The sequence below is a fragment of the Puntigrus tetrazona genome, unplaced genomic scaffold, assembly GCF_018831695.1.
Source record: "Puntigrus tetrazona isolate hp1 unplaced genomic scaffold, ASM1883169v1 S000000130, whole genome shotgun sequence".
NCBI classification, from domain to species: Eukaryota; Metazoa; Chordata; class Actinopteri; order Cypriniformes; family Cyprinidae; genus Puntigrus; species Puntigrus tetrazona.
Window position 1 is genome coordinate 870,113 of NW_025047807.1, and position 27,138 is coordinate 897,250.

Consider the following 27,138-nt stretch of genomic DNA (forward strand, 5'->3'; position numbering starts at 1 on the left):
ATATATATATATGTATATATATGTATATATATATGTATATGTATATGTATATATATATATATATATATGTATATATATATATGTATATATATATATATATATATATATATATATATATATATATATATATATATATATATTCAGTGTATATTTAGAAAATATTTGCATGTATATTTTTATGTACATATCATTTTTAAACATATATCTTTTTCTGAAATATATACATCCCTGAATGTGTATATTCAACCATATTAAATATACACAAGACACACACACACATGTAAACAAAAACTTTGATTTTGGATGCAGTTAATCACAAATAATACTTGAAATTAATTAATGTCGCCATAGATTCAACAATACGCTAAATTGGAAATATTATCAGATTTATTCTCCTAACTATTGCTAGATAACATTGTTAGGTGCAATTTATTATATGCATTTAATTTGTATTTTTCTTGCATTTTGTGGTCAAATTTAAATGCAAATGTAATATATTTTGCATCGCCTTTTTGTCAAAATGGACCAGTTGAGAGCCACTCTTTTTAATTACACACTGACTTGGATCTTATTTTTTTACGTCGCAAATGCAGAGCTAATTAAATTAACGGAACAATAAATCTGCATATTTATTTGGTCAAACGGTCTATTGGAAAAAACCTTTGGTGTCTTTATGCATGTATACATGCCACTCAGTGTAAAGCAGCATTAGTAGAATACTAAAATGAAATCGTTTGCATGACTGTTACGTATAGCGTTTTTATTCATGAACAAATGAGTGTGAAGCAAAGTTGGAATACTTTCAGAATCTGCATGTGGTTTCACAGCACCTGATCGGCGATGATTGTGAAAGTGACCGCGTCTTTGACCCTTTCTTGCCAGTGGGCTGATTGTATCTGTAACTCGGTGTCTGTATATCCATTTCGTTTCGTGTTTTCTACTGCAGCATTATTACATGCATTTTTCATGGCACATATTGTATCGAAATCTCGGTCAACGCGTAACAGCAGAAATCCAAAGCATTAAACAAAAGAATCAGAACACACTAAAACACATTATTGCTGCTTCTCTTTGAGCCTCTCTTGGACCTTTTGTGGTTCGTCGAACTGAATCAGACGGAGGATGTTCTTATTGTCCATAACTCCTTGAATGAACTCGCCCTCAGTTATTTTACCTGATGACACAGGAAAAACTCAATAAAGCTTATTCTGTTGAAGGGGTGTGTATCTGTCAGACGTTTATGACTCTAAACGCATGCCGAAACTCACTTACCGTTTTCTTTTTTCCCAAAAAAGTCCCAAATTTTATCTGTCCGTTTTTCAGGAGTATTCTCATCATCCGGAAGGTTTTTCTGGTCTTCTTTGGAGATCATGTTGAATATTGACTGCAAAGAAGAGCAAATATTCTGATGACAGTACATTACAATCGGTGCTGGGCAGTTACTTCCATAATATTTCTTTCTAAAAAATTCTACTGCTTATTTACATTTGAAAAGCTTTCCAGTTTTAAGAAACTACGCATACAGATCTTCTCAAAAGCAGTGGGAATACTCGTAATGCAGTAATTACATGACAAACTACAATTTCCATCATGCCAATCAGCATTTTGAAGCAATTTTAAGCAGCGTTCGAATCGATCCGAGCCAGTTTTCACCTTCACTATTTCATGAATCTCGTTTTTGGTGATGGTGCCGTTCCTGTCCACGTCGTACAGAGCGAAGGCCCACTCCAGCTTCTCGACGGTCTTCCCCGAGGACGTCAGATGCAGGGCCACGATGTACTCTTTAAAGTCCAGCGTCCCGTCGCTGTTGGCGTCGAAGCTCCTGAAGACGTGCTGGGCGTAGGCCTTGGGGTCGGCGTCGGGGAAGAAGCTCGCGTAGATGCTCTCAAACTGCTCCCGGCTGATGCGGCCCGTCGGACACTCGTTCAGGAACTTCTGGTACCAGGCGTAAAGCTGCTCCTCGCTGAACTTGGTGTTCATCTTCAGCTCCTCCAGAAGCTCTTTGGAAAGCGCTCCACTTTTAGCGTTGCCCATTTTGTGACTGAGGGTCCAGGATAATGGCACTGTCTGCTATTTAAACTCAAGCGAGGATTAAAGAGGACAAAGTGATTATAGCTGAAGCGTCTTTTGATTTGATAGTTGGCAGACAAGGAGTTAGTCTTGAAAGGCTAGAGCTTATGTAACAGCAGGAGACCTCCTGATCTTATTTGATGCATTCGGATTAAACTACAATATGGCAGCATGCTGTTACAAAACCAGTTTACTGGGGTGATGTTTGCCTACAAGTCTTAATTAAGGTCCCTATTTTGCAGCGAGTGCACGCAAAAATCATCCAGCATTACAGATACAGTAACAAACCAAAACTTTTACTTTTTTGTTTGTGAGTGTGTCCAAGAACAATTAATCATTAAATTAATAAAGTTCTTAACAATGCATATCACTAATAAGAAATTAAGATTAGATCATATTATGGTAGAAAAAAAAAAAAAAAAAAAAAAAAAAAAAAATATATATATATATATATATATATATATATATATATATATATATATATATATATATATATATATATATATATATATATGTATATATATATATATATATATATATATATATATATATATATATATATATATATATATATATGTTACTAGTAAATATATTTATTATTAGTAAAACACACACACACACACTATATGCATATAAAAATATATGCGTAAAATTGTGATGTTTGCCTATATCTATCCTTTATCAAGGTCCATATTTTGCAAATTTATCCGACCATTAAGAACTCAACATAATTTAACATAATTTTGATAAAAGTTGATTAAAGCACAATATACAATTTACCGTGGTGATGTTTGCCTAAATTTATCTGCATCCATATTTTGCAATGAGATTATTAATGCTTTTTTTGCACAGCGGTTACCAGTTTCTATATTAACAACATATACATAATAATAATAATAATAATGATAATAACATAATTACGTAATAACATGTTTATAAATTAGACGTTAAATATTTCTTTTTTAATATTATATCATATTTTATATTGCACAATACAGAAAAACGTAAATAATATGACATTTGTCACAGAGACACATGACGCTCATGAGCAGAATCATGCACGAAATCGCTGATGTCATACTAAAATCCATTAGCCTGTCATGCAGATAGGGGCGGATTGATGAAGCCACGCCTCCAGTCAACTAAAATTGAACTCGAGAGAAGAGCCAGTGCAGAGCAGCAGCCGTGATTATAAAGCATCATAAACACGCTCTCCTGTTCATCCTCATAATCATCATCATCATCATGTCTGAACGCATCGGTTTCATCACGCGCGTGCAAACCTTCAGCGCCTGTCATCGCTTACACAGGTAAGTGCCTGAGTGAAATAAACCACCACGTTTTGCCTTCTAACCACGACTAACGCGATTTGATGGCGTGCCTGGTTTATGTCGACGCCAGTACACCCCCGCAGGGTAAACCTATGCACATTATTTTAACAATCCGGCTGAGTTACTTGCAAACTGTTGCAGGAAGACGGAAACACGCTGCGTCGACACGAAAGGAATTATGGGAAATGTAGTTTCAGCAGCCCGACTAAACGTTAACACCTGCTCGTTTTAAGTCACTGGCCAAAGTATTTATGTAATTAATCAGTAGTGGTGGTAGTAGTTGATTAACGAATTCCATTTTTATTCATTTTAGCAAATCATTAAGTGATGAAGAGAACAAAACAATATTTGGAAAATGCAACAATCCTAATGGCCACGGTCATAACTACACAGGTGAGTTGTTATACATGTATGCAGTTGTTCTGGAGTAAATTATGATTACATACACTGTTAACCAGCGCTTATGTCTCATATATTTAATTCATGCACGCAACTAAAAAAGTTTTACTTATGTTTTTCTAGTTGAAGTGACGGTTCGTGGAAAGGTATGTTACAGCCATATTACATAATACTGACATTTTAATACTGAATGATCCGGTGTATTGTGAATTATTATTTTTTTTCATAGATTGACAGAAGCACAGGAATGGTAATGAACCTTACCGATCTGAAGGAGTATATTGAGGTACGGGCATCTGTACACCTAACAATAAATAAAAATACCAGAATTGAATTATGTCGTACACGTTAACATAACACTAACTTTTACAAATAAATTCTATTTTAAACGTGGACATATTTTAAGTCATTTTTATATTTGTAAAAAATATTTTAACATTTTTATTTTAGCAAACCCATGTTAATAAGCCATGTTTGTTTTTAGGAGGCCATCATGAAACCTCTTGACCACAAGAACCTGGATCTGGACGTGCCGTATTTTGCCGATGTCGTCAGGTGCGGCTCTCTTTCCCTCTTTGTGCTTCTCATCTGCCACGACGCACTGTTTTTAATGTTTCCATGTCGATTTGTTCTATGCAGCACCACGGAAAACCTGTCAGTGTTTATCTGGGACAGTATGGTGAAGATTCTCCCGCCCGACAGCCTCTATGAGATCAAAATATATGAGACGGACAAAAATATTGTGATATACAGAGGAGAGTAGCGTATGAGGTGCTTGCCTCCGACTGATTTCAAGAAAGTATATTAAGTGAGAGCGTCGCCTGCTGTGTTTCACTACACTATGGGATTAATGTAAGTCACTGGGAATTTGGCTCGGCTGTCCGGCATGTGAGATTGATCCTATTACACACCGAGATTACACACACACACACACACACAATCTTTTTTCAAATTAATTAACAGCCTTCCTCTCAGCGCCTGACTTCTATATGGACCCATATTTATCCTCAAAGTAAGCCTGCGCGAACAAAAAAAAGTTATGATATTTTCAGTACTAGTTTCAATGCATTTTAATTGTATATGCTTTCATTTCATTTGTGCTTCCGATAGATGGCGCCACAAGCGTGTCAGATTTTATCCCAATAAAGTTTACCATCAAAACCTGTACGTCAAGAGTACCTCTGTGCAATCGAGGGGAAAAAAAGCTGTAGATTTTGACATTTTGTTGTTCTAGATATCTGACTGTGCTTCTGGATTAATTCCGGACTGATTTATGTCTACGTCTGTGGTTTATATTTGCGCTTGGCAGAGAATGCATCAAAATAGCTTCAAATAATAAATACTGCATGATGTATTAATCTCACCGACGCGAGGATTATCGGCGATAAAGTGTAAATCTATCTGATTTACGCTCGCTCCTGATGGATGGTGGCGAAGAAAATCGGTCTTTAATAACAAAGGCCTACTGTTTAACATTACGCTTGTCCTGACATGCGTTTCGTTTTGGGAGGTGATCTGTCCAGGTGGAATTCGTGCTGGTTGTCCGACTGGATATATCAGTAAAAGACCCTGGCACGCATCGCATGTGTGTTTACACGGCTGCGGCACCTGGCCAGGATCACCCTTAAAAGTGGGGTAAAGTTTGACTCAGAAATGTTTTATATCACTCGCCAGTCCAAGACATCGAAAGGAATAGTTCAGCTGAAATAAAAATCGCCCTCACGCCGCCCAAGGTGCAGACGTGTTCGTTTCTTCATCAGATTTGGAGAAAAGCTGAGTGTTAGAACACGAGCTGCAAAAGCCTCTCACATCAAAATTTGCATCATAATATAGTTTAGAGCTATTTCGGCATATAAACTATGCATATTTCTATCCTGATCCACACTATTATCTTAGTTTTTTTACAAGCAACCTATGGTCTCGCAGGATGTTAACCGATGGACTCTTTGGCCCGACGGCACCCATTCGCTTCTTAATCAGCGGCTAAATGAAACTCATTCCCTATGCACTTCACCAAAAGTGGCATGATAATGTCTCTATTCAGAGCTGCATCGATAACTCGGTCGCTTGTTTCATCTCATGACATTATAGGATGGGAAAAGGCGTCGATTAAAGCATCCCGCATTCCCGAAGATAACAAAGCATGTCAGCGGTTTAAAGAGCGAGTGGAGTTCAGGTACGCGTACAGAGAGAAACGTGGGTTATCGTTTAATACGAATATAGTGACCAAACAAAAGCAGCATTCAGAGCGACGGGGCACGAATCCAGATCCTGTCTGATCGCTCCACGCTCAATTCTGCCTGCTGTTTTGGTGTTTTGATTGATGTCAGAGTCACTGAAACAAAGGGCTTTAGCTCGACCGGTAGCTCTTGTTCGAACACACGCCGTGAAGGAGAATACTGCTCTCGAATCGTAAATCTCTGGCGATGTACTACAGAGTAAACACTCAGAAGAGAGCACAACTTAAAAATGTGCTGTAATACATCACACTAATCTTACCACAGCGCTCACACTGAACTCTTGACCTGCTTCAGTGTGTTCCGTGTTCATCATAAATATTTATTATATCCATATTGTGTGTGTGTGTGTGTGTGTGTGTGTGTGTGTGTATATATATATATATATATATATATATATATATATATGTGTGTGTGTGTGTGTACTTTACAGTTAGCTTATACTAAAAACACATGACGAGATGCCCTAATAAGTAAAAAAAAAAAAAAAAATTTAATAAAAATTAAAAGATTAAAAAGGAAACTGTTGTTTGGCAAAAATTATGAAAAAAAATGGTTCACTATTTAATTAACACATTACATTAAATAACAAAATCTGAAACGTATTCAAATACATGTGACAACTCGGCCTGCCATAACCTTTAATTAAAAAAAAAAAAAAAAATCATTTTTATATTTCTCATTTGTCTAAATATACATCAGTGTGTTTATTTTGATTTTGACTGCTACATGGTGAGAATATAATGACACTTAAAAAATATTTAAAAAATTGGATTTCTTTTGAAGTGCTAAAACATGTGTGTTATTTACAGTTTGAACTATTAATTTAAGACTTATGATTCTTCCACGTGGATAACAAGACCAGTTCGGGCATCAGTCCTGATCGGCTGGGCTTTGATGTTATTTAGTGCTGATGTTTGGCTCGGGTGAAGATGATCAAGTCATTGAGTATCAGACCACATGAAGCTCATATTTTCCATCGAAACATTAGCAGGCCATTTCTCTGGCCTGAAGAGCTTGCCTATCATTTTTCCATGTCTCAGTTAAATATTGTTTGCGCCTTTCTCATCAATTGTCATGAGCCCAGTGGCATTTTTTACTTTGTAAGGGAGCATCAAAACAGATCTTTTTAATTGCAACAATAATTCACTACATTTATTTTTATCTAATAAATGCAGCTTTGATTAGCAGAAGCAGCTTCTTTCAAAAACATAAAAAAAAGAGAGAGACACTTAAATAACGATAGCTGTTTAGCAATGACAAAGAGACTCAGTGTGTGTGTGTGTGTGTGTGTGTGTGTGGAGGTGGAGAGTGTCAGGGGGAGTCTGATGTTTTCTTTTCGTGCTGGAGTTCCTCCCCCTGTGAGCGTGTGTGTGTTTAGCGCGGCTCAGGTAACAGACGCTTCACTTCCTCCGCGCTCGTGGAGGAGACAGCAGGATGGGAGCCTGAGTCCATGAGGATGGAGAAGAAAGTGTGTGTGATCCAGACTGACTTCCACCAGTACCGGCCCATCATCATCCACAGTCAACACGTAAGACGCAGCATTTTCTACTTTTCGCGTGCTTCCGTGGGCCTCACGTTCACACACACACACACACACACACACACACACACACACCCTGTGTTAGTCAGACACACCCTCGAGTTCTGAGCTCTGATGAGGGTCTGAGTTTCTAGTCGCTGTGTGTGTGTGTGTGTGTGAAGGAGCAGTGTTTATATGTGAGTTTTGGATTGATGGGTGTTAATGTGCAGGTGAATGCAGACACACGTGTGTTCCCCAGGAATGTAAACATAAGAACAAAACCACAGTCCCTTCCCACAATTCAAAGGGTTTCAGTTGGGCAGCCATAGATTTCAATAGCAAAAGTTATTCAGAGTTTCAACATTCACTGATGTTTTTTTTTTGTTTTTTTAATTAGTCACAGCGGTTGCATTTATTTGATAAAAATGTATGTTAAAACTTAATTTATTGCTGTGATTAAAGCAACATTTTTTCTTCACACTGTCCCATAATCCTTCAGAATAAGCTGGTTTGGTGCATTTATATGCGAATAGGTTTATTTAAATTATTATTATTATTTTTTCATATTTTTAATATTAGTTGTATATTATTTTACTATTAATATTCAATAAAAAATAAAAATGTTTATTGCATTTATAAAATCATGTACGTATGTACACACGCACGCATATGAATAAACATGAGCGTGCCTTTCTTTCTTTTTTGTGCCAGTGATTTACTGTCGGAGTTGCGATAGCATCTTTCATTTTGTTTTGGTTTATATCTAGGTCAACTTTTGTCCCGCCAACATGTAAGTGGAGTCGATTTACCAGCATCTGCAGCACAAATGCATTAGGAGCAGCTTTGATGTGCATGCAACGTATATCATGCCATATGCGTATGCCCGGGAAAATCATGCATAAAACATCTGTTTTTAGATTGCCGCATTGCAATCTGCGATATACAATATAACAAGTCTATTTTAACATCAAACGTACGGATTTTTGAATATCCATTACTTTTCCCGAATCGGAGAGAACACAAATCTTTTCTGCCCTTGAAAGGGATCTGATAAAAAATAATACAGAGAGGATGATGGGTAATTCAGAGCTTTTCAGCAAATGTGTGGGAATTATAATAGTTTTAGGGGATATATTATGTTACAATTAAGCCAAATATGTATGCAACGTTAAATAATCACGAATATGTAGCCTGTTAAAATGTTATTTTGGTCAAGAAACACAAATGTCGCATGCATTCTCATATTGTAAGAATGAATCAATGATGCTTTCGTGAAACAGTGGAATTGCTACAGCTGTTAAAAAGCTTGTAGACCCGTGTGTGTGTGTGTGTGTGTGTGTGTGTGTGTGTGTGTGCGTGTCACCTCTGTAGAGCTGGAATGCAGTGTAGGGGAACAAATTTATTTGGAAAACTGCTGCTCATGATCTGGGCCTTGAACAATTGACTGTGAAAGCAGGAATGCGAAAGCCTTTATTGCCAGAGGGACCGTATTTAACGGAGTATTTAACGCAATCCGAGGCTCGTTTCAGGTACGGCGTCTTACAAATAACGCAATTTGTGTGTTTTGACAGTCCGGCCCCGACGCACATCCTCCTCTCGAGTTGAAACATGAAAGCTTCACCACGCAAACGGTGTCTTTCAGGAGGCCTCAAGGGATTTAACGTTGGAGCTATTTTGAAGAACGCCAACCGTTTCGCAGACGCCGCTTGAAAGATTAGGTTTTTAGGTCGCATATTGTAATTGTGCAAGGTTTTTTGGAGTCCGTAAAGTCACTAAATGCACTTCGATTCCCCCAAATAATGAAATGCCTGCTATTCAAACATCTGACGCTCTCTAGAGATAAGACGGGATTGTTTTTCTTAATGGCAGACATTTTCCACAGACATTTTGGCTTGAGCTTCAGCAGAAATTCTTCCTTTTATTTTATTTATTTTTTTAAACAGCTTTTGAGCGTGTTTTGGAAAATTAGTTCACATCTGGTTTTCCGTCCATGAAACTTGAAATCTGTGCTTTGGTGGCAATGCCAGATTTGCTTGTTGAATCTTGTAAAATTGAGTTGAGAGGAATGATTGACGCTTACAGTAAAAGCTCTCAAAGCGACACGAGTTTCATCAGACTTTGCAGGCAATGAGCTAATGCTGACATGAAAAAGGTGTTGCCAAACATCCGCATATGCAACTAAACAGTTGTTGAATTTTATGGAATAGCTACATAGTTCAGAAGCAAAAGCCTCTAAGTACATCTGACGTTTTTCTTTAAAATTGCCATTTCCTTTCGAACGCGGGTCTGTAAGTTTGTACGTTCACTCATCATGATCCCATTTGGCTTTTTAGAGGCGTTTGCATCTGAACTCTTCATTTTTACACATATAAAAAGAAAGACTCTGTACCTTTTCCGAATAAGCATGTAAGTAATTAGGAAATGCACTAACCGAACCAGATGCATTATAGAAGATTGCTTAATTAAATAAATAATGAAATGTAAAACGAAAGGAGAAAGGTGGCGAAAATGTGCTTTCGTGGATCATTTGAGCGAGTCATAGAATCATTCACTCGACCGAATCGTTCGGAGACACGGATTTTCAATGCCTTTGCTTCGTTTCGATATTATTTTTCGATGAATGAGCAAAAATATCTATCAATCTATCTATCTATATTGCTCTGTAGTAGTGACGTGACAAAAAAAAACCTACATGAGCCGCCGCTGATTGCAAGCTTTTATTGGTTATCATGTTCATTTATTATCGCGGCCATAAACAAACGGGTGTTTTTTTTCATTTTTTAGTTATTTACCTAGCGGCTAATGAACGTAAAAAGTGTAATTTACGTTTATATGTGCTGTCAAACAATTAAACACGATTAATATATATATATATAATAAATGTACATATGTATAATAAATGTTAATCGTTTGACAGCACTAGTGTACACACACACACACACACACACACACACACACACACACTCAGAAAAATATAATAAATCATGAATAAAAACAAATAGCTTACTTTCAAGTTCCAAGTGGGACTGAGGTAAAATATAGTTTTAAAACCCTTCATCATTGAAATCGCATACAGTTATCATTTGTTTACAATATCCCTGAGAATATTTATGCAAAAATCTTCAACCTGGCTGTCAAGTGTAATGAGCGTCTCTTACGCCGATGCTAAATTTCCAAAAAGAAGTCCCTATAGGAGTTTCTGCTGTCTCTTTTAGTTATCATGTACATATTGTGATTCGTGATGAATAGCATGCGATTACTTTAACAGACAGGCTCTTTTCCCTCATATGATTGTTTAATGCAGTTCTATTAATGATTTTTCCTCTTGGCTTTTTTTATCTGAAACTCGGTACGTTGAAGCGTAAACCTTGCAGCAGTCTCTCTCTGTGTGTGTGATCCGGGAGAGTTATTGTAGTGGAAACGTATCAGTGGAAGAAGTCGAGCTCGTTTTGAATTGGGCCAAAAGGCCCCAGAAGCAGGAGGGGCTCCGGACGGCAGTCAGACTGAAGAAACGCTCTTTCTGCGCTGCTCAGGTTCATCCGCAGGCAGGGATGAGGGATCGAGAGGAGCTGAAGAAAGCCATCGAGCAGACGGATCGCCTGCTGTCCCGCGTCCGGCAGCTGGAGGGGGAAAACTCGGAGCTGTGCCGGGAGAAACATGACGTTTTCATCCGGATGCGTGCTGTAAGTCTTTCTGATGCTGTTCACTTCATGTGCAGGAAATTTCTCTTTACCTGGAAAGATCTGCCGGAAAGGTTCGTTGAATGCGGTGGGGTCCAGATGTCTAAAAGCGCTTCTGTGTAGCATATTTACGCTTGAATGCACGTGCTTTTCATTTTCATCAAATTTGCTACAAAATAAACGTTATTAATTATACTAGAAGTCATACCACTACTGAAAATGCTTCTCTTTGGTATTATTCTACTTTAACGCACATAATAATTATTACGGGATAGTTTTTACTTGTTTATTGTTTAAATAAATTGTAAGAAATTATTATATTTGTAATTGTTTTTACATATAAAAATATTATTAGAAATTATATTGCAGATTATTTATAAAATGATTACCATTAAAATTACTTGATTAGTGTCACATACACTAGTGAAAATGCTTATGTATTGCATTATTGTACGTAAAATTTTAAGTAAATGTTTAAGTATATATATTATATATTATATATAGTAAGTATTAAGAAAGTAATAAATAAATAAATATCTTAAAATATTTTTCTTTTTAAAAAGGGTCTGATTAGTGTGATTGTGTAATGAATATGCTTTTTATTAATTAAGAAAAAATTATTAACGTTATAGTAAAACTTTATAGTATAGTAAAAGTACATTTAAAAATAATTAAATACAAATATTGTTATAAAATATATATGACAAATTAAGATCCAAGTGTGAAAGCGCTAGTGAAAATGCTCCCGTAAATTAAATTATAGTATTAGTTTGTCATATAAATATTTTAACTTTATAAAATTATATTTTATCAGTTACATCATAAATGGTCTCATTATTGACCTTTATGAACGAATCATTTGGAATAATAATAAAATATTTTTAATTTCAATTTTGAATGTTATTTTATCACGATGCTTCTTTTTTAATTTCTACGAAATTCTCAAACTTTATTTTTCCACACTTTCAGCGCACTCTCAGAGTTTTGGACTCTTCTGTGTACGGTTTAAGTCCTGCTGTTTCATATTAAGGCAGTAATTATTTATTACTCTGCTGGTAGACGGTTTGCAGTACATAATGATATGCTTTCGTAGACTGAGTCGTTCAGCAAATGTGGAAGATCCGCCTTCCTACTGTGAACCGATACGCTCTTGGACCGCTTTTATTTGTCGACTGAGCTCTAGCCTAACAATTCACCGAGAAATCCGATTCGGGTTTATTGTGATGGAGAGACAGGTTGGCGGTTGGCGTGGTCGTCTGTCTTTACAGCCCACCCATCCTTACGCAGGCATGGGAAGCGAGTAGATCTCCGTCTGCTGGGATGACATACGGCTCAGCGCGAGGCTCTGGGGTTGTGGTGATACTGCCAGCGCTTGCAGAAATGCCACGGTGCAGCAGGGCCAGGATAGAGGACTATTTGAGCTGATTGCATTAGCAGACATTCCCGGTCCAAGCCTCGGTGTTTCTGTAAATCATTGAGCTGCAGCAAGTTTTCATGCAGCTGCCTTTTAAGTTTGCAGCTAATCGTGAGCTAATATTAGCTAACTCAGCTAATATGTTCCAGTAGCAACTTTTCATTTAGAAGATATATTGTCGGCATTGTCGTCCTTTGCAGTGCCTTCTCATTGCAGGTAATTATTTTATCTGGCAATAGAAAGATGTGATTTATGGGTGAAATATCTTTGCGCTGCCAGGTCAGAATAAACAGGCTCATTCTCGGCTCAGGTTGGACAGGGCGATGAAACAGACACGGATAGCTTTGTGACTTTTTTTGGACAGGCATCAGAAAGGATTGGCGTTTCGTCCTGTCCTGTGTGCAGGAATATCAATTCTGCGCAAACTGGACGCCACCGAACAGATACGTATCTTATGTCAGGTGTTTATGAATCACGCGTTTGACCCAGTGGTTATTCTGGCCGGTCTCGTATATTTCCAGCGCGCTTGAAAAATGAGTCTTTTTCCCTGCTTCCATCCCTTGTCAGAAAATCTCTCTCCCTGCTGTAATTATAGCAGATCTAGATTTCACAGAGCCGTAATTCATCTGTCCTCCGCTGCCAGATCACAGCCACTGATTGCTGGGTAAGATACACTAGATTAATTGGGTCTTATCAGAGAGTATGTTATTTAAAGCCACGCTTTAAGGTGGGTGAGCGCTGATCTTTTTTTCCCAAAAAACCTTTTTGGGAACACTTAGTTCTAGCTGCGTTTCTTCCACTTTGAGATGGACAGAAGATTGGAATCTGTTAATATCACGATAACTTCTCAAATCGAAAATAGGCATTTTGTTGTCAAATAAAACCTGAAGAGCGAGGTGTAAAATCTGAACGGCAAAAGAAAGTCCAAACTGCAAGATGTGAAAAAAAAAAAAGAATTCAGTAACCCAGAATTGCGGGAATAAAATCGAAATATTAAGAGATAAAAAGAAAAGGTCAGAACTGTGAAAAAAACTGAATTTTATTGGAAAAACAGTTTGAATTGCAAGAAAGAAATCCAATTTAAAAATATAAAGAAAAAGTGAGAATTGCATAAACGTCAGAGATGCTAGAAATTGTCAGAATTGCTAGAAAAGTCGAGATTTAAACGAATAGTTTAGAGAGAAAAAAAAGTGATTTAGAGAAAACGTCAGAACCGTGAAATTGAAACGAACAGTTTGGAAAACAAATGCAAGTAAAAGTCAGAACCACGGGACGTAAAGCAAAAGGCAGAATGTGAAATGGTAAGGACAGAAAAGGTTCGAAAATGAGACGTAGACGGCAAGAAAGAAGTTAAAATGGCGAGATGCAAAGGCTAAGAATTGCAAATAAAAGTCAGAATTGGTAGTTTTCAGTCACGTGACCGGTTCGAAGACCTGGAGGGCAAAACATATCACGCACCGCGGCGATATTTCAATCATTAAACAGTGTGACAAAACACTCTAAAAACACTTAAAGTGCCTTAATATATAAAAATAGTAGTTTTTAATGTTTTTCTATGGGAAACGTCTGGCTTCATCTGCTTGTCTACACAAAATATACATCAATTATACAAATATGCGTCGTCAAGAGAGATTAAAATTCAGGCCTGTGAGATATAAAGTTTACTCTGTGGTGGAAAAAAGTTTCCATCGTCAGTGGACTGCACGCCGTTTACCTTCCAATGGCCGATAATGTGAAATGAAAGTAGAAATCTGTGATGCCCTACTTGTGCGTGTGGAACAGCTTTACGGTCCGGACGCCGGTGCAGGTCCTGAGGCACAGGGCTGGATTTGGGAACGAGGCCTGTCCCTGGAAGAGGAAGTACACTCTTCTATGACAGCGCTTTATACGGCAGTAAAATGTCCATTAACAGCCATTAACTCATCACCTTTGGGCCAAGAATGGAACTGATTAATTGAAAGCAGACTCAGATATAGTAAAATCCTAATAGGCCCGCTAGCGCAAGACATAAACGTCTATTTACCGATGTTTTATGTTGTGCAGTTAAATGCAAAAATGTTCAAATGCTTACGGATTAAAGCATCTATAGATCAGCGCTTTTCATGTGTGGAATGTTTTCCAGTCTCACAAGCTCTGAGGAGTTATTGTAGAGTAATTATTCGGGCCACTTTTTAACCACGCTTTCTAAATACTTACAGTCACGAACCGTAAATGCAACAAATATTACCGAGAGGTCACGACATCATTGAGCAGGTAGCATGCGGTTCAGCAGATCTGTGTTTTCCGAAGCCCATACGATCGAGTCAGAGCATGTTTTTCTAACGCAGTCCTAACCTTGTGCTCTCGGACCCAGAGAAACTTCTGTCCTCTCGGTAAACATCTGAGGTTGGCTCACTTAAGACTTGAAGCTGAAGTTCGCAGGGTTACAGCATGTCGAATGAGGGCCGTTTCTGAAGAAGCAGATGGTTATCGGTTATCGGCAGACATTCATGAGTGAAAAAGAATTTATGCTGCTATGCTTCTCTTGCTCCTGAAAACAACATGCCTTTGAAATGCACGGGACGAAAGGTTGGGTTTCATGCCGTGGATTTAGAATAAATAAAAATAGATTAGATGTAGATAAGAATCCGCTTCACTGCCATTGTGGAGAGAACAATTACAGAGCCAATAACTACTCAAAAGTTTGGGGTCGGTATACGGATTCTGTAACGTTTTACAGCTGTATTTATTTGATCAAAAATATAGTATAAATTGCTAAATATTATTACAATTTACAGTAGGTGCGTTCTATGACAATATATTGTAAAACGTAATTTATTGCTGTGATCAAAGCTGAATGTTTTGGCAGCATTGCTTTAGTCTTCATGTTGAAACCAGCCGTGCTGCTTTATTTTCGTGAAAACCCTTGATTCGTTTTATTGTTATAATTTTTTTGGTGGAATAAAAAGTTTAAAAGAGCAGAAGTAGAAATATTTAGCAAAATTATAAATGTCTTTACTGTCACCCGTGAGTCATATAATGCATCCTTGCTTAATAAAATGAGTAATTAATCATAGAAAATAATACTTTTTAATTATTTTTATTATTTTATAATAATAGAGAAAATTCATAAACCGTGTAATAATAACGATACTAATAATAATAATAATAATAAATAAGAATGAATAAATGCAATTAATTAATAATGATAGTGAATAAGGAATTAAATAATCAATTTCATTTGGGTGTTTTACTACCCGTTTGAGCTTCTTTATGAATGTGAAAGTGGGAAGCTTAAAATGTTGCTATATTGTTTGGGTGTAATTTATGGTCATATTCGAAGGCGTCACTCTCTGTGTCTGTGCATCATCAGCGTGGGATGATTACCTTCATTCAGTTTCATGAAGAGGCCACTATAATGGTCACCATTATTTAGTCTGAAACTCTGAGCAGTTGAATCTCATCCAGTGGGCGTCAGGCCGTAAATCACTGCTATGGTATGTGGTTGAGCACGCGGTTCACCGAACACTAACTACATACAGCGTGTCGATTGCATATGTTGATTCAGTCACACCTGTTGAGATGTAATCAGCGTCCGCCAGTGATGGGTCTTGGTTCACCTGTGGTAGATATAAATGTTTGATGTCTAAGCACGGAGCGTTTTGTCTGTAAAAATGAATGGCAAACAGATTTTTACATAGATTACAATAATAGCTTTGTTCTTCTGACACTCTCAGACATTTTCCAGACTGTAGGCATGGATTGTTTTTTTAAATAAATGCCCGAAACGAACCGGCTGCCACGAGAGATTTAGCTTCGTTCTTTTGATTAACGGGAGTTTCTGTCGCGACGGATAGCGAAGGACGGCACGAAGACACTCTGTTACTCTGCGCCTCGACATCAGGCGATCATCTGCGCACCTGTTTCTGTCCGACCGCGGCAGGACTTCAGACAGAAACACAGGAGGCGTCCAGCTGTTAGAGGAGGGAGAGAGACGCCGCTCAGAGATGGATGCTGTTTGTCAGGTCATATCTGTCGGGTGTTCGCTCTCGGAAGCTGAGCACGAGGAGCTGGACTGGGATAGCTTCACCACATCCGTCCCACTTCAGCAGGTACCTGGATAATGCATGCGTATGATGATGCAAGAGACGCTTTGATTCGTGGACCTGTGTATGTTTGCTTTCAGTTGACCGTTTTGTTGCTCTGAATGCATCTCCAAATAGATATATTTTGGAGACATAATCAGTATTCTTGCATTGTTTTAGGCCGGTTTTGTTGTTTGTTGATGCACAATTGTCAAGCGTGTTTGCCATTGCCGTGATTCTTGGATGTTGTGGATTGTTATTTGCTTCAGAAAGGTTTATAATATATGGTTGCATAAACGTTGCTTATAGGTCAAAGTCATACGTATGATATTCACTAAATGGGGCTCAGGGTCCCTCCTTAGACTGGCATATTAATATGATTAACTAGATCTTATTTGTTGTTAAAAAGTAAGTCCATAATTTCAGAATTGCAAGATAAGCTAGATTTTTAAATGTTTGGAAGAAAACGTGAGCATGTTTGCAAAAGTTCCTAGTGCTTTGTGGATGGTTATTAGTGGTTTTTAATGCGGTTGCTAGGACAATGCTTGGTGGTTTCTTATTGGACAAAAAAGCCATTTTGTGGTGTTTGCCAATTCAAAAGTTTTTTGGGTGTTGCCAGGATGTTGTTAATTGTTTGCAAAATGGTTCTAAGGTCTACTGGTCACAACAAAAGCCATTTTTTGATGCTGAAATTCCCTGGACAGGGCTCAGCTTTCTCCTTCAAACTAAGAGCGATTTTTATCATCTGCTAATTATTGTAAACAGGAATGTCTATGCATCAGGTTTATTGAATGAATCAACTGACCCCATCTGAGTTGTACTGGCTCATAATGCATGTGTTGTGCATGTTTTCTACAAATGTTGATACAGATATCCATTAAGCCAGGTATCTGTTTATTCAGCACTTACACTACGCTCGCAGAAATAAAGGTACAAAAGCTGTCAGTGGGGCCTGTGCTTTTTCAAAAGGTACACTTTTGTACCTATTAGGTTAAAAAATGTACACTTAAAGCACTAATATGTACCTTTAAGGTACCAAAATGGATCATTTAGGTACAAACGTGTCCCTTTTGAAAAGGTACTGCCCCAGTGACAGCTTTTGTACCTTTATTTCTGAGAGTGTATTATCATAGTGCTTCAGAGAATAAAGACAAACAAAGATCAAAATAAGACAAAGCTAAACCTTAAGACATAACCACACAATCATTCAATGCAAAATCCAAGTTAGAGAATGCATAAATAAAAGTAAAAATGGCTTTGGATTGAGTAGATCTTAAACTCTACACTTTTAACAGATCGGCATGAGAAAAACAGTAAAATACGCTTTCATACTGTACATGCTAGCATATTGATGAATAATGATATTTAATACTTTTTTTGGCGTCACTCACTCACCACAACGCACTCTTGGCTGGACAAATTGTGAACAATCTTAAAGGGATAGTTCATCCAAAAAATTTGCATTTAATGACGATTTAATGAAAATGTGGTCTTAAAACGCGATGATTCATAAAATGCCAGGCTTTGAGAGTCAAAAAAAGCATATCAGGAAACGCAACATTAATACCCACAGATTCTGATGATTCATTCAGGTCTTCTGGGTCATTCAGGTCTTCTGGAACAAGCTGATCAAATGGTTAGAAAATAAAGGGCCATACGATTGTTTAGGCTGATTACAATTTGCTAGTAAATTTCACAAATAATTACAAACATATACTAGTTTTTCATTGGTCCTAAAAACAGATGGCCCCGCCCCCCAAAATCACACCATGGGTTGAGCCAGTGTTGTTCTGTGTGTCCCAGTTGATCCGCTCGAACAAAAATATCGCAGTTGGTCCTGTAACATTTTAAGGTGATGTAACACTACCAGTAGATAAGCAAGCGATAAAAACAGATGCTTTACTAATAAGTCAAACACAAACGACTCAAATCAGAACAGAACCAGCACATTTATGGAGAAATATGCTCGTGGGCAAAACACATCCACTGCCAACTTTGCAAGGACTCTTACACTTGTGTGTTTTTTTACTTGATAGCGTGTATCAAAGTACGAGTTGTAAAAGCAGAGCTTTTTATGTCCTGTCGGGACTAGTTTGTTAAACGATCCGCTTCATCCTGGGAAGATCACTTTGTCCTTCTCATGTTTTGAAGCTCCTGATCACAGAAGGGTGGCGAAGAGCTCAGCTGCTTCACGCTTTGAGCCTCGTTTGTTGCTCTTTTCCCGTCGTCACCCTCCGAAGCGCGTCCCCCGAGGCTGACATGCAGTGTCCTCTGTCTGTCTCGTCCTCCCCGGAGCAGGAGCAGGAGAGCCTCCATCAGGCCGAGCAGCGCTGCGTTCAGCTGGAGGCGCAGGTGTCCGGGCTGGAGGAACGTCTGGAGCAGGAGGAGGGCGCCGCGGCTCAGCTGGCCTCACAGCGTCACCGGCTCGAGGCCGAGTGCTGCAGTCTGCGCCGAGACCTGGAGGAGCTGGAGAACACGCTGACTTCAGTGGAGAAGGACAAGCAGGTAGGACGCGCTGGCTGACACGCGCTTGACCCGTTACAGCGGAGGGACTGCAGCCATTTCTGTTCTTATGAAGTTTTTCCACATTGTTAGTCACGCATCATTAGCAGTCTGGAGAGTATCATTTGAAACCGTATTGGAATATTTCATGCTTCGTGATTTGGAGAAGAGGTGCGGTTCTTATTGGGACCGATCTAGAGTTTGACTTTTATTTTTGGGGATAATAAGGGATCATGTCTACGCATTTTTAAGCATTCTGGTAAAAACTAAAATGATGCAGAATCTGAGAGAATTTATTTGTTGCCTCACTGTGAAAAAAGGAGACTTTATATCTCGCAGTTACTCATAAATGCAACTTAGTTTTTCATGAATGCAGTTTTATTTTTCACGTTTTGAGACTATTTCTTGTAACTTTGTGACTTTAAGTTTCATATAGTGACATTGTTTCTGGTAATAGCAAATGTATTTTTCATAGCTGCAACTTTATTTATCAGAACTGCAGCTTCATTTCCTATAACTGTGACTTTATTTCTCGTGTTGGCATTTTACTGGCGCTAATTGTCATGGTTGCAGTTTTTTCTTTTGCGCTTTATTAGTATTTATAGTTTTTGCACATTCATTTTTCATAGTTTTCAGTTTTTCAGTAATTGTGACTTTATATCCCATTATTACAATTAAATTTTTTCAGAATTGTGACTTTATTTCTAGTTCAATCAATCATCTTTTTTGTTTAGAGTTTTTAACAAGTTTTTTTTTATTTAGAGTTTATTTTACGTTTTTTTTCCTGCAACTTTAGTTCTTAGAAATGCGGCTCTGTTTTCATAATTGCAGCTTTCCAGCAACTCTATTTTTTAATGTTGCCACCTTATTTTTCTATAAGCGCAACTATTTCTTGCAATTGCAATTTTGTCACATAATTTAAAGACTTGATGCAATTGTGAGTTGTAATAATTCTATATTTCTATATACTATATTTCTACCATTTCCAATTTCTCATGTTGAGACTTCTTTTTGTGACTGTGACTTCTAACCATCTAACCATATACATTCGAAATTGGAGATGAAAATGAAATTCAGTTCTTTGGCAAGCGCTTGGGCGACATACTATCCGTGATAAATGCTAACGTCGACACACACAAGAACGGGCCTGCATGGCTTGTTTGCTCTTTTGCGCTTCAAGTGGAAACGGTTTGGAGTCTATTTGTTGTTACAGAAAAACTGTCTGACCTCAACTCAAGTATTAAAAGCATTACATTCGGCCGTGCTTGCACTTCTAAATTGAAAACAAAACTGTAAAAATATATTCAAAAGTATAGTCAATTCCGTAGGCAATAATCGTTATTTTAACTGCATTGCATAAAAGTGTGCTGGCTTCTAATTCGAGCTAGGTGTGCTTCCTTTCAATTACAGCGCGTGGTCCATAATTATTCCAATTATAATTTTGTCTCATCTCTTAACAATTTACAGTGAGTGCAGATGTGTGGGGTTATTAGTCTGCTCATAGTTTGAGTTCAGAGGAACAATGACAGCTGTGGCGTCAGGATGAAAGTATTTGAGAAGCCTCTCTATACTTCTGATCTAGATCTGCTTCTCAAAGCTCCAACAGGACCATAACACACACACACACGCACGCACACACACACACACACACACACACACACGCACACACTCTATTAGTCGCTTATGTCATTGTTAAAACAAATCAAATCTGCCATATACAAAGTATAGGTATAAAGCATACATTTTTATTTTATTGCTGCTCTTGTAATTGCAACTTCACTTTTCCGATTCAGATTTTATTTTTTGTAAACGAAACTTTATTTTTTTCCCGATTGTGATTTTGTTTTGTAATTGCAACATTATGTCTCATTCCTTGCGACTGACTTTTTTCTAATATTAGGGTTTTTATTCTTGTAATGGTCTCAAAATTAGACCAATTTAGTTTGATTGCAACTTTATTTTTGGTAATTGCGACTATTTCCCATATTGTGACTGTATTGCTTGTAATTGTGGCTATTTCTTGCATCTCCTTCTTGAAATTGCGACTCTTTCTTGTAAATGCAACTTCATTTCTTGTAACCGTGACTCTATTTCCATTTATTGTGACTATCATAACTGCAACTTTACATTTCTATTAATTGTGAGTTCATTTCTCAGTTTTTGGATTTTTGGGGATTTTTGGATTCCTCGAGACTTGGCCATAGTTGGAATAATTTTTTCATACCCACAAATGTTTATCTTCATTGCTAAATATTGCTAAATCAGTTGCATCTGAACCCTCTCCAGTCCTCAGACTCTGCCGTGAGGAAGCTTTCCGAAGATCTCACCCAGAAGAACGAGCTGGTTCAGAAGCTGCAGAAGGAAAAGGAGCACCTGGTGGAGTTGAGCCAGGTGAGGGCTGCTAAAAATGACATGGAATGGCATTCTCTTTGGTGTTTTTTCATGTTCCAGAATCCATCACTCAGAACGGTAGCCTTAGACAGATGTTGGACTGTTTTGACCGGTATTTTCCAAGGATGCCGCAGTGTAAAGTTCAGTCATGAGGCAATGTAACTAATGCAATCAACACAGGCTGCGCTTTTAAATGGGAAAGACCCATCTGGAAGACAAGTTGGAGGTCGTTAACAGGTTAGCATTCATCCCTCTGGCACAACAGGCCATTTCCGACTTTAATCTGGAAAATAACTTAGAGGGTTCAGGTCACTGCTGTGATTGTGTTTTAAATAATGATTTTTTTCTGGAAAATGGTTTATAATGAGTTGCAGCGGTGCGCTGCTTGGAAATCTTGATTACCAATCAAAACACGGTGCATGACTCTAACACAGCACTAGTAATTGATATGGTTTTTGTATGACATAGACTTGATGAATTATTCATGTGGTTTTTGACCCGGTTTGAAAAGATTTAAACGTGCAATAACTCGGAACAAATGTTCTTAAGTATTTGAAATGCTGTTGTCGTAAGCGATCCGCCTTCATGCGTCAGTGCTGTAATGCTAATATTTATTAATTAATACATTTTGAGAAATACGTAAAACATGTAAAACACACATATACTTCTTTGTGATAGTTAGGGTATTAGGGTAATACAATTGTCCTGATAGGCCTCTAAATATCTAAAAAAAAAAAAAAAAATCCATGAATTATTAATAATAAAAAAGCTGTTTTATAATTGTAGTCTGTCATAAAATTTGACCAACATGGGTGAAAAAAAAACTACAAAGCAGGAAATGTTATCTTAGAAATATCAGATCATTTGGCTTTTTAATGTCAAGGAAAGATTAGTGGTAAAACTTAATGATGTTTACGAACTTTTAAAAATAATTCTACTACTACTACTACTACTACTACTACCAATAGTAATAAAAAAATATTTCTGAAAAATATATTTTAAAGAGTTGTGAAAGTAGCGATCGTTTACCGTTGTATTCATGGTGTGAGGAAAATATTTTATTATTTTTAGAGTCACTGAATTTACAAAAATGTTTATTTTGTGTCTATATAGACACTTTTATTTGCCTTCGAGTCTGAAGTGCTCTTACACTATATGCTAATTACTTGCTCTAGTGCTGTATCTGTCACTTCTCCACAAATTGATGCGCTTTTGCAAGCCTTACCAAAAATCATATGTCCTCAAATCGACAAATTATTCATTAATGTTTGACCCGGAAACAGCAATTTTGCTTGTTTGGAAATATTTACTTTCTAATTAGCCTGTCTTGATGTAGATCACCTCAGATCACGGTTTAGTTCACCTTGGTAAGTCAAGTAGTGTCTTATTTTCCTCTCACCCTCTCTTTTGTGCTCCATAAAACTCTATGATCGGCGTGCGGTAACGTAAGCCAGATGTCCAACAGTAGCAGCTCATCTCTGTGATTTACGACCTTCATCAGGAGCCGTCGCCAGATACGTGAGCTCTTCATTCTAGGAGCAAAGTGTTGGTCTGACGCCGTGGTGTGCTTTACGTTTTAGTTTAGACCGGAATGAATGTGCCTTTCAGGGTCTGATTTGATTAAGCCATCGTGCTTTCTCTGTGATCGGCCCCGAATGAAAGCGTCCCGGTCAGATGTGAGCCGTTCTTGGCTGGAAACGTACGCCACATCTGCTCGACAGACCCGCGCGTCTCTGTTTGGTTTTTGCAGCAGGCCATCGAGGACTTACAGAGCGAGGAGGAGAAGGTGAACCTCCTGACCAAAGAGAAAGCCAAGCTGAAGCTGCAGGCGGAGGATGTGAGTAGATCAGCAGATCACTGCGGTCCGGGGCCGCGCGCAGATAAAGCAATCACATCTGCTTGATGTTCTCCTAGCTGGAGTATCTGTTGGAGCAGGAGAGGAAACAGAGGACGGATTTGGAGAAGAGCAGGCGGAGGCTGGAAGGAGACGGCAGGAACGCTATGGACAACCTGACGGAGATGGGCAAGATGAGGGCCAGTCTGGAGGAGATGATCAGGAGGTGAGGAGACCATTCACAAATGCAAATCTTGATAAGTAATGTGCATTTATTTCATTTACTTCTGAAACAGTTGTTCTGTTGGCTTATGGGTTTAATTTGTTCTTTGTTAAGTTCAGAATTAAACAAAAACTAGAAAGTGTCGTCGTAAGTGCTGTGCGTGTCGAAAATCTAATAATGAATTAAATCATAAAACGTTGCATGCAATAAAATGTGCAATTAAAAGGTTGCTAATCCATACAATTGCATAAAAAAGTTACTAAATAATTTATTTCATTTGTATTCATTTTTAATATATTTTGTTTATTAAATATAAACTTTTTTTATATTTAATTTATTTCATTTGATTTGTATCATAAAAAAGCGTTATATAAATAAAAATCAACTTGAATTGAATTTAGTTGCATGTCGTGACTATTAATCAACATCTTACATTTATCCGTTTAGCAGATTGCATTCTGTTAAATTATTAAAATAATAAATCTGTGCAAAATAATACATCTTAATAAGTGAATATTTTAGCTCCGAATGGTTTGGCTGCGAAAAATGTTAGGGACTCCATATAATGTTATTATAATTGCTAATATAAAAATGAATGATCTCTTGAAGCCATTGATGTCTCCACGAAAAGCTTTAAAAATGAGGAAGATATAGCAGCAAAACAGATGTTTGGACGGCTCTTGTCTATAACATGATATGTGCTTGAAACGCCGCTATCTCTGCTTTGATGAGTTAAAGCCCTCCGGCTCCTAGGGCTGTTCAGGCTTGTTAGTATGCAGAATACCGTATATTCTGTAGAAAGCAAAACCAGCTGTTTCGTGGAGGCCCCGATTAGAAGAAACCCCCCACCCGGAAGATTTCTTCTTGAGCAATGGTGAAAGGGTTAAAAGAGAAGGAAGAGAAAAAACAGCTCAATATGTCGTATGAATGTAAGCTCCGCCTTTCGGTTTAAACAGCCAATCAGCTTTCTTGTTTATTATTGAATTGAAGACATACCGTGATATTTAAATATTTGAAATTGAAATTAATCTTTACCAACACTTTCGCTGTTTTTGGAGTCAGAAGCCCGTTTCTGCCTAAAAAGAGTAATCGTAAAATATAAACGCAAACGTTTTGTGAGCGAATGGAGAAAGAGTTTGTTAGAAAATATAGTTTCTCAAGGAAATAACACTTTTAACAGAGAATGCTAATGTTTGAGCGTGAGGTTTCTTTAAAAATATAAATACAATTTTGGTGAAAAGCTAACTTTTAGTCAGCAATTGGAAAACTTAATGCAAAGTCTCTCGGAGGAGCGCAAAAGTTTCTGTGGGAAAACAGCACTGGAAAACATGTACATTTTGTGCGTGAACTCAAAAGTGTTGTTTCTCAGAAGAATTCAAAAGTTTATTAAAAAAATGCCAAGTTTCTTGACATAAATGTAAAGTTTCTTGGGGAACGAATAAGTTTACTAAAATGCCTATGTTCTGTTAGTGAATAAAAAATTAGTTTTTCAGAATAATGCAAAAGTTACTCAAGCACTTGCTTTCTTGGTGTAAAGCTAACTTTTTGTGAGCATTTCTTGGGGAAACGCAAACGTTTTGTGAATGACCTCAAAGTTTTTCAAGGATGCCGAAAGTTTTTTTGAGTGAAAGCGTAGTTTCTTGCAGGAATGCTAACGTTTTTGTGAGAAAATATCTTAGGTAAACAATACTTTTTTTCGTTGTAATGCTTATAATTTGTGTTAAGCAAATTGAGTTTCTCAAATGTCTGATTCATGGAACGACATTTTTTTGTGGGAGCGCATACTTGTAGAAGCGAATGAACGAAAAACGTTTTGTTTCTGTTTTGTTTAGTGAACGCGAAATTTCTTGAACAACAACGTTTTGTAAATGAGCATAATTTTTCTCTGGTATTCGAAGGTTTTTGTGAGAAAACGTAAAGTGTCTGAGAACGTAAATTTTTTTGCAAACAAACCTAAAAATCATTTAAATATTTTTCCCACTTCATATATTTTTCCATCATCATATTCCAGCTCCACAGAAACTGGTTTATGCCTAATAAAAACAAAACATATGCGTGCAGGGTTTTTACTAAGATGGCCGTCAAGTGAACTGACGTGCCTTAAAGGCTCTTCAGTTAAAACAACAACAAATCAGAGTCAATCAGTGAGATCTTCAAGTGGTGTTCTGGGATTGACTGGCACGTTTAATAATCTGAGACACGGGTGACGTTTATCGGACGCGGCTAGCAAACAACACGGGACATGCCTGCTAAATTAGCCCTGTCACTCCCGTCCTCACACGCTCTCTTTCTCCGTCTGTCTTCTGTCAGGAAAGATGTGGAGATAAGCAGCACCAGCAGCAGGCTGGAGGCCGAGGAGGCGATGAACGCGGGCCTGCAGAGGAAGAATAAGGAGCTCCAGGTGAGGGCTCGTGGGAGAGCCGCAGCATTCCTGTCTTTCAGCGCTGTGGGGGTCCGAGACTCTGATTTGTGAGCCAGAGATGACTAAAACATAGCTGAGGAGTTCAGGAGCTGATAACGATCTCTCTAGAGAGGGAAGGAAGGCTCCGGTTGTAACCTCACACTGCTTTTTTAAGCAGAGTCTGTTTAACCGGTGCTCTGTTGGACCTTTTTTCAGAAAGCGACAGCAGAATAATGTAGTTGAAGAGAAGTTAGATCGTGTCCGAGGCATTTAAAAGCGGTTGAAAAGCAATGTTCGTTTAACCTCCGTCGGCCCTGCTTCATGTCAAGCAGGTGAGGCACAATCTCCAGGTCTGAATTCGTTTAGAAATGTGTGATATTAGTGCATTTAGAGGAATAGTTCAGGCGGAAATTAAAATGCGCTCACCCACACGTTGTTCAAGATGCAGATGAGTTGGTTTCTTCAACAGATTTGGAGAAATGTATCATTTGCATCACTTTCTCACTCATGGATGCTTTGCAGTGAATGGGTGCCGTCAGAATAAGAGTCCGAACAGCTGATAAAAACATCACGCCAGTCCATCAATTAACATCTCGTGAAACCAAAAGCTGTTCGCAAGAAGCGAATCCATCATTAAGACGCGTATCTTTCTCCACGGACACATTTTTGCTTTTAATGCATTGTCAACCATTGTACATAAAAGTTATGGTTGTATTCCTTTTGTTCCCCGAGTTTTGGCGAGGCTGAAAGGCTTGCGATGGACAAGACAGGAGACGGTTTCTCAGCTTGTTTAGAAAACACAGGCGCTCTTTGTCTCTCGCGCTTGTCTGCTTTAATGAAGGGGAAAGTCGATCCGTGTGTTGGTGAAGGTGGACATGTTTTCACTTTCAGCCGGGGCATTCAGCGTGTCACACAAAGCATGCTTTATGGCTCCGTATGCCCATTAATTACTACACAGGTGGAGACGAAGACAAATGTTACATGGAGCGCTGGGTTATTCTGTCGGGTCGGTTCAGGTGAGGTGCTGGTTTCCTGATTGTTGTCAATCAGAAGATGAGAAGCTTTTCTGG

At 38.0% G+C, this 27,138-nt stretch overlaps 3 protein-coding genes across 3 annotated transcripts in view; 2 read left to right on the forward strand and 1 right to left on the reverse strand.

Moving 5' to 3' along the window:
- Positions 1-111: 111 nt before the first annotated feature.
- rcvrnb (recoverin b) lies at positions 112-2,335 on the reverse strand. The gene is made up of 3 exons (XM_043230029.1): positions 1,654-2,335; positions 1,273-1,384; positions 112-1,174 (listed from the first exon to the last, which is right to left on the reverse strand). The coding sequence occupies exons 1-3, from the start codon at positions 2,032-2,034 to the stop codon at positions 1,056-1,058; spliced, it is 612 nt and encodes a 203-aa protein (XP_043085964.1). The 5' UTR covers positions 2,035-2,335; the 3' UTR covers positions 112-1,055.
- An 865-nt stretch (positions 2,336-3,200) lies between these two features.
- On the forward strand, positions 3,201-4,967 carry pts (6-pyruvoyltetrahydropterin synthase). Its single transcript, XM_043230028.1, has 6 exons — positions 3,201-3,380; positions 3,715-3,794; positions 3,924-3,946; positions 4,030-4,086; positions 4,285-4,355; positions 4,440-4,967. Exons 1-6 carry the CDS (start codon positions 3,316-3,318, stop codon positions 4,561-4,563), a joined length of 420 nt encoding a protein of 139 aa, XP_043085963.1. The 5' UTR covers positions 3,201-3,315; the 3' UTR covers positions 4,564-4,967.
- Positions 4,968-6,226: 1,259 nt separating this feature from the next.
- The window catches only part of LOC122332631 (myosin-16-like), a 42,578-nt gene continuing 21,666 nt past the window's right edge, over positions 6,227-27,138 (forward strand). Inside the window, exons 1-8 of the mRNA XM_043229988.1 lie at positions 6,227-6,238; positions 7,419-7,568; positions 11,093-11,242; positions 19,016-19,222; positions 21,506-21,610; positions 23,361-23,447; positions 23,525-23,670; positions 25,978-26,068. Coding sequence (XP_043085923.1) covers positions 6,227-6,238; positions 7,419-7,568; positions 11,093-11,242; positions 19,016-19,222; positions 21,506-21,610; positions 23,361-23,447; positions 23,525-23,670; positions 25,978-26,068 — 948 coding nt within the window. The remainder of the gene's footprint in view (positions 6,239-7,418; positions 7,569-11,092; positions 11,243-19,015; positions 19,223-21,505; positions 21,611-23,360; positions 23,448-23,524; positions 23,671-25,977; positions 26,069-27,138) is intronic.

What these genes read in the sequence shown, in the direction of transcription:
- rcvrnb (XM_043230029.1), bottom strand. Translation starts at nt 2,034, where the DNA reads ATGGGCAACGCTAAAAGTGGAGCGCTTTCCAAAGAGCTTCTGGAGGAG. An exon ending in AGATTCATGAAATAGTGAAG is followed by an intron (nt 1,385 to 1,653) that starts GTGAAAACTGGC and finishes TCTTCTTTGCAG; the next exon opens with TCAATATTCAACATGATCTC. An exon ending in TTTTGGGAAAAAAGAAAACG is followed by an intron (nt 1,175 to 1,272) that starts GTAAGTGAGTTT and finishes CTGTGTCATCAG; the next exon opens with GTAAAATAACTGAGGGCGAG.
- pts (XM_043230028.1), top strand. Translation starts at nt 3,316, where the DNA reads ATGTCTGAACGCATCGGTTTCATCACGCGCGTGCAAACCTTCAGCGCC. An exon ending in GCCTGTCATCGCTTACACAG is followed by an intron (nt 3,381 to 3,714) that starts GTAAGTGCCTGA and finishes TATTCATTTTAG; the next exon opens with CAAATCATTAAGTGATGAAG. An exon ending in AAGTGACGGTTCGTGGAAAG is followed by an intron (nt 3,947 to 4,029) that starts GTATGTTACAGC and finishes TTTTTTTCATAG; the next exon opens with ATTGACAGAAGCACAGGAAT.